At 40.1% G+C, this 12,276-nt stretch overlaps 1 protein-coding gene across 3 annotated transcripts in view; it reads left to right on the forward strand.

Annotated features, from left to right (window-relative positions):
- SAMSN1 (SAM domain, SH3 domain and nuclear localization signals 1) overlaps nt 1-12,276 on the forward strand; it is a 64,924-nt gene that overhangs the window by 45,076 nt on the left and 7,572 nt on the right. For 2 of the 3 annotated variants that reach the window (XM_058829660.1, XM_058829661.1), the window contains 6 exons: nt 1,899-1,970; nt 2,559-2,714; nt 4,624-4,744; nt 6,120-6,271; nt 8,324-8,530; nt 10,035-10,185. In XM_058829660.1, the coding sequence (XP_058685643.1) occupies nt 1,899-1,970; nt 2,559-2,714; nt 4,624-4,744; nt 6,120-6,271; nt 8,324-8,530; nt 10,035-10,185 (859 nt within the window). The remainder of the gene's footprint in view (nt 1-1,898; nt 1,971-2,558; nt 2,715-4,623; nt 4,745-6,119; nt 6,272-8,323; nt 8,531-10,034; nt 10,186-12,276) is intronic. The other variant, XM_058829663.1, reaches the window with a different exon arrangement.

Consider the following 12,276-nt stretch of genomic DNA (forward strand, 5'->3'; position numbering starts at 1 on the left):
GGCTGTAAATATTTTTCAGTTTAGATGTGCCCAGAAATACAGGGGAGGGAGAAAAAGAGGATGTTATTATTCTTTTAAGCTACACTGCTTAGAATATGGACCCAAAATATGGGTAAACTTTTCTGTTCCATCTTACTCTGCTCAGGCTCCCATCGTTATGTCCACATTCATTTTTTGGGGGAGGTGGCAGAAATGGTTAATGAATAAGTTTGGAAAAACAGGGAAATGCATCAAGGAGGGATTTCTCCTTAACTTCTCTGGAAACAGGTCCATGCCAGCATCAAGTATGCCTGCATGTGAAGGCAGGCAAAGCTCCCAAACCAGTCCTTTGCTCCTCCACTTGTGTTGCCCAAAGGAGATTCTACCTCTGTTGCTTCTGAGGCTGCCTCGTGACAATTCTTGTCTGGTGGAGAAGATTGGAACTCTGTAATAGGAAAGTTGGGAGCTTACAAGGCTTTTGAGGCTTGTGAAGTTCCTGGATTGACAGCAGAAGCAGGGAGCTGGAGATGTCAGGTGAAGAGTGCACAGTGGGTGCTTTAGAAACCTGGGGGAGATGAAAATATGACTCGTGGCTGGGGGTGGGGGAAGAAAGCAAGGGAACAAGGAACTAGTTTGGCTGAAATCACATGGGCAAGGCAAAAGGATGAACAAGTACAGGAAAAGCTGTAGCCCAGATAGCCTGAAATCACTTATTAAATCAGACAGAATGTATTTATTTTGTGATTTGCTATTTTAGTTCAGTGGTTTTTTATCTCCAGAGGGGATTTTGAATACTCGAAAATAGTCTGAGATTATATTGCCTCATATATAATAGTGAACCCTCCTCAAGAACTCAAAATTCATTAAAAACTTTCAGTTAGTATGGAAGAAGGAAATACTCAAAAAACCCCAATTCATTCTAGATTTAGCTGTGAGTATTGGTGAAGACATAAAAACAAGCTCTTAAAGAGGTTGTAGAGTGGATAGATGTCCAAATTCTGTTTCTAGGTCCACACTTAAAGGGATTCCTGACTTGTCATCAATGCCAATTTTATGCATTTTGCCAACATGGGCAGTGCAGTGTCAGGCAGTTCTGCCTAGGCATGTCTGACAGGTATTTCTGTAGGACCCCAATCCTCAAAATCTGCTGTGCCACTTCCCACCTTTCCATGTCATTTATCCACATGCAGAAAGAGTAAAGACTAGAAGGAAGTCAGAGCAATCCATTCACTGTCTCTTAATGCACAGCTCAGGTAATGCAGCTTTGTTAATCCAAATGAAGCTCTGGCTTGGCAGAAAATTGTACCCATTCATGTTTAAAAAACAGAATTTTTTATTTGGAAGAAAAGCATAAGGCTTATCTGATGATTCTGTGACTCCCTCATGTGCGCATTTTGGACAAGATATATTCGTAATCCTCAGCAGTCCTTGCTCATTCCTGATGGGAAAGAACCTTAAATTGTCTCCCCAGGTGCAAAAATACATTGTATAAATTGACACAATTTACACCACCAAACCCAAATCTATTGCTTGTATCATATTTATGAAAACACCTTTTTTTTACTTTGAAACTCACAAACAAGTCTTTTTTACCAGCAAATAATACATGGTTATTTACATACACAAGTAATGTGAAACAGATGTAGAAGAACTCATAATCATATCCATTACCTAATTAATATTTGAAGCAGTATTGTTTCTCTTCCTTATTTTTCTACTTCTGCCTCTACAGTCACAATTTTTTTCCCCTACAGTCACCTCGTATTTTGTTTCTAGCTGGATGTAGCAGTTCATGGTCCACTGATATGGGAGGGATTTTTAACACCAACAGGTGGCTTGACAGTTTTATTTAAGTCTTTGTAACAAAACAAAGCAAAACAACACCAGTGAGTCAAGGTTTGTCTTCTCTTCTTTTACAGCGCACAAGCAGCTTTGGAAGCTTTGACCGTTTCAGGCATCACTCAATATCAAAGACAGATGATTCAGCTGAGGTCTGTAGAACACAAACCTTAAATTTCTGCAGTTCTTTTTCCCATGACATTTATGCAAAACCATTGGGAAGCTATGGTGTAAATTTTACAGTGGTGAGAACTTTGCTTGAATACCTACATCAGTCTGAGTGATTGAGGCCTTGACAAAACAAACAAGAGAATCACACCTAAACTTTGGCACTTTGATGTGAAAATAGAAACAATAAAAAAAAAAATTAAAAAATAAAAAGTGCACTTCACATTGATGCATGCCCAAAGTAACCAGCACTGTACAAGTAATTCACAGATGTCTCACTTTAGTTTTCAAGATCTCTGCAAAAATTCCCTCAATTCTGATTGATATTAGGGTCAATAAATAATGGGAAACAACATTACTTACCATAAAATATATTTTCTTTCTGTCATTCATGCATAGAGCATTGTGCTGCAAACCTGTTTAGGTACACAGTTTCCAAGGAAAATGGCCATGACTGAATTTTGTCATGCTAACTCTGTTAGTGTCCTAAATATTTCCTGGTAATTCCTGATTCAGTATACTGCATTTTATTTCTATGGTGAGTTATTGCTTACTTTTTGATTTCAAAACAGACTTCTGAGCTGGAGACTATAAGTGACATTGGGGAAGCAATGCAAACCAAAGCAGCAAACAATGGAGGAAGTCTGAGTAAGAAGATGAGAGCCATTTCACTTACCATGAAGAAAAAGATGGGTAAAAAATACATCAAGGCACTGTCTGAGGAGATGGTAAATACAGCCTAAGAGCCTTGTGTTTGTTGGAAATACATGTGAAGTAAAAATATTATGTGCATTTTTTTCTGTTCATAATTCAACTGTCCTCAGTTGTGACAAATCATAAAACCAGGGTAACAACACATTCTGAATTAAGCCAGCTTTTGGTATGTACCTGTTCTTTCATGTGCATTTTAGTGTACACACAAATCACATAGTAAGGGCCCAAGAGAGTCATAAGAGTTTCACATCATTTAATTTTGCTTTTTCATCAAGGAACATTTGTATGAGCATGTGTATATGAGCAAAAGAAAACCTCCTCATGTGGACATGGGGGAGTATTGGCTGCACCCCATCATCAGTCTGATGCTCAGTTTGTACAAAAAGCCTCATTAGAAGAATTCATCTCCCAATACAATAATTATTTCTGCAGTCCATTTTGTAAAGGTCAGCCAGCATCCTAGAGAATTCCAAGTCATATGCCTTATCTCCTTCTACCTTATCTAATCTTAGTGAAACTATCTTTATTAAACATAAAAAACAGTATCCTGCACACACTGCAAATCCTGTTTTCTCAGTACTTTGTGTCAGTAAGTTCCAAAATTTCAAAACATAAGGAGAAAACTTGTCACACTTAACAATCCTAAAAAAATCTAGCTCTAGCTAGTCTGCATCCTATCTAACATGTCAAATGAGGAACCTCACAAGTAGAAAATAATTTTTCACAGGATAGCCTTGAATAGTTTTTGGAGGACTAAGACAAAGATCTGTATTTCATTAGTTTAGTTTTCTTTTTTTCTTTTTTTTTTAAATGCAATCCATGATCTTTGTATTATATTTTTATTTTTCCTTTCTGCACATTTAAAGCAGCAACTTCCATGACAGAAATTCAATGGATTATCTGGATGAACACACATGTAGCATGATCTTCATTCCTGCAGGAGATGATGACAATCAATACCAGCCTCCTGATTAATCTGTTATTCTGCTGGCTGGTGTAACAAGCACGGTTCTTGTTGAAAACCAGTGTAGTTCTTCATTTCAGTGTCTGATATGTACCTATATGGGTCTCTACTTCACACGTGCACTGTCACCTTTGCTTCGTCATCTGACTGGTGAATAACTAAATTTTTTCCAAATACAATGTGCTGAAAGAAGTTTCAGTTGCATCAGGATATCACATGCACTGGCAACATGATGAATTCTGCTGAAAAATCTCTTGCTTTGAAAGATCATCCCTATTTCATGTATCTGTTACATCCTCTCTAACTTAACTGTGACTGAAATATGGATCTTATTGTTTTGAGCAGGCTGGGATTCCTGAGGTGTGATTTATTGGTATAAACTCAAGGGGCCAATTTCATACACCATTAGACTTTGTGAGAGAAACATGTACCTTTTAATTCTGAAATGCACTGGATTTCGAGGACAGGGTGAATGTTGGGCAGTGTGGTGAGCACGGTGCTAGAACACACCAGTGCCCTACGTGTGTGCAAGCTGTCCCCAGCCTGCCACCAAGTAACCACCATCTTCAGAAGCTGTGTCAGCCAGCTCTTCACCACCTGCTTTCAGAACTGAGCTTTGTATTTCCCTCTCTGAGACAAGCAGACAAAATCTTATCAGGCTGCCTACAAATTTCCCATTACAAGCTTTCAGCTCTGCCATGGTGTGTTGCAGTCTTCCTAGCTTAGCTGAAGTGAGCGGGACAGAAACAAGACAGGGAATTTCTCCAGGATCATAAAATACTAGGGGTGATGGTTGGGCATGGTTAGTACCAGGCAAAGTTCTAAAATGCCTTCTCTCACAAAAGAGTTCTTAATAAACTGCAATGATGAGCTAATCTCCAATGATGCTTTAAAACAGAAAAAAAATATTTCTCAAAAATACATTTCTTGGGGGTTAACATTTGATTTTTGTGTTAAAGAATGAAGAGGGGAAAGATGACAGTGATCCTGGTGGTGGAACACACACTGAGAAGGTCTCCCTAAAAACCAGTGACTCTTTGGAAAGTCTTTATAGCTTGAACAGTGGCCAGAGCTCATCAAGTAAGTACAAGACACCTATACTTCTTATTCAGTCACTGAATCAATATAGTTATTGCTTATGTCTGTGGAATCAGAGCTGGTGATCAAAGATGTGATGGTAGAGAGCTCTTCATTCTGGCAGACAAAAGTGTAATTTGGTTAAATGGGTAGCAGCTGGGGTAGGTAAACATCTATCTAGAAATGAGTGTTTTTAAGAGTGGAAATACTAACTGAAGAGAAAAAGAGACATGAATTATAGGGCATATTGCTGGTATATATATACCATAAATTTTTGTGGGGTTATCACTGCCATGATGGTGGGTTTGCAATCACTGGGTGAAGCCACACAAGCATCCTCTCCTGGCAGACTGGCTGTGAGCTCATCCTTTGCCCTGGAGATGAGGCAGACAAAATCTCTCTGAGATGTGTGGGGTGTGGGTCTGGCCTGGCAGCTTTGGGACATAATGCAGAGACACAGCCCACCTGAAAACCCTCCCCACCAGGGTAGTCTCAGTTGGAGGGCAGAGGATCTCTGATGAGAAATGTGCCTCCACCTCTCTCTGTGTGCTCTGCTGTGAATATTTGCTGGGTGCAGGCCACCACTATCCCTGGTGACACTGCTGTGCCACCCTGCAGCCACTGCCCGAGCCCTGAGTGCAGACTGGAGCTGCAGTCCAGACCATTTGCACTTAGAGTTAATCTGGCCCTGAGATGGAACTGTGCACTTAAGCAATCACCTCGAACAAAACCCTTTTTATGATCATTTTCTGTGACGTGATTTGTGAAAATCGTATATGGGAGTTTACTTCCAACACACCGCTGCTCTTATCTAAAAACATATTTGGATGGGATACTGCAGAGCTTGCTCAAATTTGCTTGAATTACTCTGCTGATATTTTATTGCTCAGCTTGGATAAAATGACAGGCAGAAATGTTGATAAGATTAAAATTTCCCTCTGCAATGCAGGTCCCTTTGATGTTTCAGCTAGCTCTGGAATGAAATAAAATAACTTCTACAGTACTTGTTTTCGTTTCTCTGAATAAACAGGAGAAGTTCAGCAGAATTAATTCCCTAAATTGCACTTTTAGGGTACATTTTATTAATCTGCAGAGGTAATATTTCAAAAAGTCTGTAAATAAAATGTGTAGTCTATTAGTATCATCACCAGAAAAAGATTACTTTAGGGAAGATATTAATGAAAGATCTCCTACCCATTTTCTTCTGTCTCTTACAGCATGACTTTTATTGAATGTAGTTATCCTGGAACTTGTCAAACCCACACAGAATACCCTCTGTCTCTGTTTCTGTGGTTTTGAACTCTTTCCTTCGGGCTGCTTGCAGAGTTGCATGTCTGGGCATTTGGTGCAGGGGTGTCTCAAGCTGTCTCTCTCCCAGGTGGGGTGACCAGCTGCTCCGATGGCACCAGCAACAGGGACAGCCTGCGCTTTGACGACGAGGTCCCGTACAACGGGCCCTTCTGCGGCCGCGCCAAAGTCCACACCGACTTCACACCGAGTCCCTATGACACTGACTCACTGAAAATCAAGGTAAGAACCACCAGGGTTCCTCCTTTCCCACTAACAGTGCCTTGGGGACCAATTTTTATATGTAAATAATGCATATAATAATTAATTTGTAACTGCTTAAGCATGTGGGAATCTCTAAAAGCAAGGCTGATCTGGTTTCGCAATGTTTCTATAAGGGCTTAGTTCAGACAAGGCTGCAAAACCAAGCGCTGCTAAAGGCTTTTTAAGGCACAGATTCCAGGTAAGAACCTCTTCATGGTATCTCCCTACATACCCCAGCCTTCCTCAGAGTAAAATGCATGCTGCTTGCCACATACATGGTCTGGAGTAAGAAAGAGTAAAGTCTCATGGGATGTGAAGCTGTCTCCCAAGCTTTCCCAGTCACAACTAGGATATATCCAGAGCTCAGTAGCACCCATTGTCTTTAATAAAAATAGTTTTCCTTTCCATTAAACTTTTCTTTAAGCCAATGTTTGAACTGAGAATGTTCTTCAGCCCAGAGATGGCAAGGGGTATCTGGGATGTGTGACTGAGGAAGAGGAGTAACAAAGAGGAGCCCAGTTGAACATTACTAAAAAAACCCCAGCCCTTCAGATTCTTTTCTTCTTCACAGCTTCTTCTTTTTGCCAAATCCTGTATCTCACACAGAATCCCTCTCCTCCTCTCCTCCTCTCTACATGACAACTGTTGCTTTGCCGGTACTTGTATTCATCAGCACTTGCCCTCCACTTCCACCCACATCTAGCTCATTTCTTTAAGTACAGTTCAACACTTTAAACTATTTAACTGATCATGAAATGGCAAATATCTGCTGGCTCATATAGGTTTCTTTTTTAATCACTAGGGTGTTGTATTTTGGAATTATAAACTAATACTTAGGGTTGAAGCCCTAATTATTTATCACACAAAATTTCAGTACCTTGAATCTGAATTTAAAGTTCATCTGCAGCTTGGCTTGGAGCCACTGCCTAATTCTGACCTGCATCCACATCTGAAGCTCCTGAGCTTGCATGAGTTTGTAGAATAACGTGTGCTTATTATGTGACCTTTAAATAAATGTTTGTTTAGTTTCCATTTCAAATGTGCTCACAGCTCTGAGCCCCACGTTCTACATAAAGCAGGTCACCAGCAGGTCACCAGCTCACAGTCAATTTTGTACTTGGGTTTGTACCAAAACTGGGGTGACCACTTGACTCCCTGTTGCTGGACCAGACCAGAAAAGATGTAAGTCTTGGAAGGGTGGACACATCTTAACAAACAGTTTGATTTTTAACTTTGTAACAGAATCCCAAATGAAGCAGGCATTTATTGGATAATTCTTCAAAGGGTTTCAATGTTTTTCTGTGGTAGGTGCCAAGAAGATAGGGCTCATTTTTGAGGTCCTTGGGAGTAAGTTGTGTAGGGTGCACGACTTTGTGAGAGCCTTTTTACTGTTAGAATTACTCAGAACTATCGTTTTCCTGAGCTGAGACCTTGGTTCCCACAGTGTCGCTCTGAAAACCTTTACCAAAAAGCCCTCTTGAAATAGCTGTGCTGTCACCCTTTTAAGCACTCGTGTTTGATGAGTTAAGTGTTCTTTATTATCTTTGAGAAATGTAGCTAGTGTTTTTTTACTGTTAAATAGGTAGGAGTCCACCTTTCACATAGATCAGCTATCTGTTTTTGAAGACACTTGAGAGGTTAGACAATAAAATTATTCTGTAAATGCTATGGCACGTATTTTGAAAATAACTTTACAGTAATCCCTTGCTTTTTGCCAAAACTGTGCCCACTGCCCGTGACAAAAGTTAATTGCTGATGCAACCCTATCCCTTTTCAGGGACCAAGTAGAGCACAAAAATAGTGAGAGGGGCTGCTTATGCTCACCTCTCCTTCATAAAGATTTGGAGATAAGGACTAGCTCCACTTTCTGTAATTATTTTCCTGGGATTTTATAAAAGCGAAGGCACTAAATCTAGGTAATTAAAAAAAAGTTACTTTGCACTGACTAGAGCTGGTTTTTGTCTATAGAGGAAAAGCTACATATAACAAACCAGAGGTGTAAGCAGTGGTGTGCTTTTTTTATTGTTCTAGAAAGGAGACATCATAGATATCATCTGCAAAACTCCCATGGGCATATGGACAGGCATGCTGAACAACAAAGTAGGAAATTTCAAGTTCATTTACGTGGATATTATCTTGGAAGAAGAAGCTGCACCCAGAAAGATAAACCCACACAGAGGAAAGAAAAGGACCAAGCCTAAAACATTGCAAGAGCTCCTGGAATGTGTCCACCTGCAGGTCAGCCAAGGCATTTCCCAGCTCTGTTTGAAGCGTTCCCTTTCTGTGCACTTGGGTTTGAATGTCATTTACAGGCAGGAGGAGAAAGGCCGGGTTCAGCAGTTTTGATGTCAGCAAAGCAAAGCAAAGCAAAGCAAAGCAACCTCGTGTCTTTCATCTATGAAAGATGCCAAGATGATTTTTTTGCCTTTTATATGGATTTTATATAACTTCTATGTATCCTCAGTACTCTTAGCATGCATACTGTAACTCCTTAAGTCTGAAAACTTAGCTTAGTCCTGGTATTCTGTCAGGCCAGGAGACCAAACATCCTAAAGGCCTTGTAATAGAAGGCTGGAAAGCTCTGTCTTGGGAAAACAAGGTTCTCTCCAGAACATATCCTGTGAACTGGAGATTTGGACCATCCAGGGGGAAATTCCATGGATAGGGGAATATCACACCATTCATCCAGGCCTCCCATTGGGGTATCCTTGTCACATATGCTAATTTGTAAGGTCTATAAATTACATAGGCAATCTATCGTGTGTGCATTGCGGTGCATTCCACCTTGGCCAAGTGAGGCACCAATAAGGATCCTTATTAAAATACTGAGGTTAAAAAACCCTAATTCCTTAACCATATCTGACCCTCCATTTTTAAAACCAGGAAAGGCATCATGAGTGGTTTATAGAACTGCATTTTACCTCATTTTGTGGCTGGGCTAGGAGACTCCGGTCAGAGAGGGACGCTGGAGACTTGTCAGGTCAGCCTGACTGCAGTTGTGTGCCTAAGCATAGCAGATGTGTGGCTGTGGACATCTCAGGGACAGGGCTGCAGTCTGACTCCAGTGCCAAAACTGAGAATTTGTGTTTCCAATTTCTTGTAATCTTTAGGGAGCAGTAGTGTTTTTGCACTATGCTCATGTTGCGCCTCTCCCCCTCTCTGCAACCCTAGATCTTGACTGAGTGTCAAAGTGTAATGAGGTCATGATTTACAAGTAACATTTTTAATAAGGGTAATTGCTTTGCTGCTGATGCAAACACTCCTTCCCCTGGAGCATGCACAGAGTTTTGTACTGAGCTGACACACAGCTCAAGGGGGACCTTGTGTGACACAGCAGGGACGAGGGCACCCTCTGCTTCTCCCATAATCGAGGGTTCCTCCTGTGGAAAGGCAGAGCACTTCTTTCCCCAGAGCCCTCCTGAGCTCAGCCTGGGAGACACTCATGGAGTGACCCACAACAGTCCAGACACTCAGCAGATTAAATAATTCTGACAGAGCTCTGCCCTGGTCCTGTTTGCTGCTGACTGTGCTATGGAGTTCAGGCACAGGTGCTGGCATGGCCAGGAGGATTCCCAGACACCTCTGCCTCTGTTCCCTCTTGCTTTGACCTCTGCCAAAGGTCAGGCAACTGGACTGGAGAATGGAGCTCATTTCATCTTGGCCAAAAAGTGAGAGAGTACCTATTCCTCTACTAAACATAGAGCTTGTTTCCATGAGAGAATTTGCTTGTTTCCTTTCATAGGAATATGCCTCAACCCTCCTGCTGAATGGCTATGAAACTCTAGAGGACTTAAAGGATCTACAGGAAAGCCACCTTATTGAATTAAATATTTCAAACCCAGAAGACAGGGCAAGATTGTTAGCAGCAATTGAAAATCTCCAGGACTATGACAGTAAGTGTTTAAGATTTGTTAAGAATATATGCACTAGTATCTTAAGCAAAAGAGAGCTTAGTTCAAACTGCTCCAGTAAAGAATTTTCTTTAATTTTTTGAACAACATTCTGCAGGTAATTACAAACTTTTTCTTCCCTTGCTTCGTCACACTTACGTCCTTATCCAAATTAGCTTATTTTGTAGGAAAGCATTTTAAAATATATATATATATACACTAATAGCTGGTTTGCATTCTTCTCTCAAAATTAATCTAACTTGTGCTTCTGGTGAGCTCCCAACATTTGAACCTATGGAGTATGTATATGCACATGTACTGATCACCATTTTGTTTTCTTCACTTGCTCCTTTCATGGGGAGTAGAAAAGCTAGGATCCAGAACAGGAAAAAACTTTTCTCATGATATTTCCAGTCTGACTTTGAATTGTATATAATTTATGTCAAATTTGCAGAAACTACAGCCAAACATCTACTTAATTAGACATGAAAACAGGAGGTGTTTTCTTCTTCTTTAATATTTGTGCATACTCCCCCTGTGCTGAGCAGTCATGTGCATTTCCAATTGAGAAGCATAGGAAAGAGAGAGAAGGATAAACAATGTCTTCCTGGGATAGTTTAATATCAATTTTTGTCAGCATCCACTTATTATCTCCTCAGTATGTAGGCAGCTTTCCTTTTTTTTTTTTTTTTTTTTGCTGAATGTTTGGGCTTTTTTTGGAACCCTATTTGTACATTAAGTTGTTCTTATTTAGCTTCCAGAGAAAGGCTCTTGCAAACATATTAGAGTAGCATTAGAAAGGTTTTCTTTGCCCTCCAGGTTTAGAAGTTCTTTCTGGTCTATAGCTCTGTGAGATGACAGGTTTGAAAAGAACTCTTGAAGGGCTGTCTATGTAGAAGCAACGATTGAGAGACTAAATCCAGCAAAAAAAAAGGGTTATATTTTGCAGTTTTATCACAGGGATCTGCCAGAAAGTCACCTGAAAGTGTATATACTGAGTATAGTGTGTTTTTTTGGGAACCAGCCTTGCTGCACTTTCTGCACTTTTTATTGTGAATGTTTTTCCATGTTTAACACCAGAAAAATAGTAAAGAAAAATGTTAGATTGTAATTTTCAGTTCTGCATCAGTGTGAAAGCCAAACTGAAACATAATGGTTTGTAACAGACCACACCAGTGCCAAACTACTCGGTAGTGGTGAGAGTGTGGTTTGCTATTTATATTTGCTGGGTAACAAAAAAGCAGAGCAAGCAGCTTTTGATACTGGTGTCTTAACACTTAATAATCTACATGCACCTGTGCAAGAACCAAGCTTGGCAAGGTCCTTACATGTTCCATATACTGAAAATGAATTTATTCACATTTTTTATCCAAATCGAGTTCTTCCTACATTGGCAGCATAGGATTAAGTCACTTTTCCAGGTGAAACAGTATCCCTGATGTTATCTGCATGGTAGTCTAACAGTTCAAATTCTTTTAACAGCTCTGGGAATAAAAACATTAAATCTTATAAAGTGGTCCATGTTTCAGAATCAGTGGCGACACTGTAGTCTTATTTCAAGAGACTAAATGAATATTTGTTTCACATGCACTTAAGATAGGTGTAGCAAATCTTTCCAGTATTCAAATGCAATCAAATAATTCTCCCAGAATTTATGAATGCTCACAGGGACCAAAACCAAAACATCTTTTTGTGTCATGCCAGCTATAAGCATTCATTTAAGTGTAGTTAATTTCTGTAAGACTTATGTGTATTTTAAGGTAAGCCATGAGTAAATATTGCCCTAGTTTGATTCTTGAATCCTTGCCTTGCCTGGTTGCAAAGGGATCAGAGCATTTGTCATGTGACTGGTGGGAAGAGAACTGAACAACCTGTTCCAGAAAGGAGGATACTAAAGACCAAAATGGATAGAAGCTATCTGTTAAGTTGTTATAACAAAAGACAGGGCGTCAAGATGATCTTGGGGATAAGCTCCACATGAGTCTGACATTGTACAAATCATTTGACCTCTTTGTCCTTCTGTCAATCAGATTAGAAAATTGGGTTGAAAGAGCTGGGTGCTACTGAGAAAGTGAATTCTGCATCTGGACTGAA

Source organism: Poecile atricapillus, chromosome 1, assembly GCF_030490865.1.
Source record: "Poecile atricapillus isolate bPoeAtr1 chromosome 1, bPoeAtr1.hap1, whole genome shotgun sequence".
Taxonomy (NCBI): Eukaryota; Metazoa; Chordata; class Aves; order Passeriformes; family Paridae; genus Poecile; species Poecile atricapillus.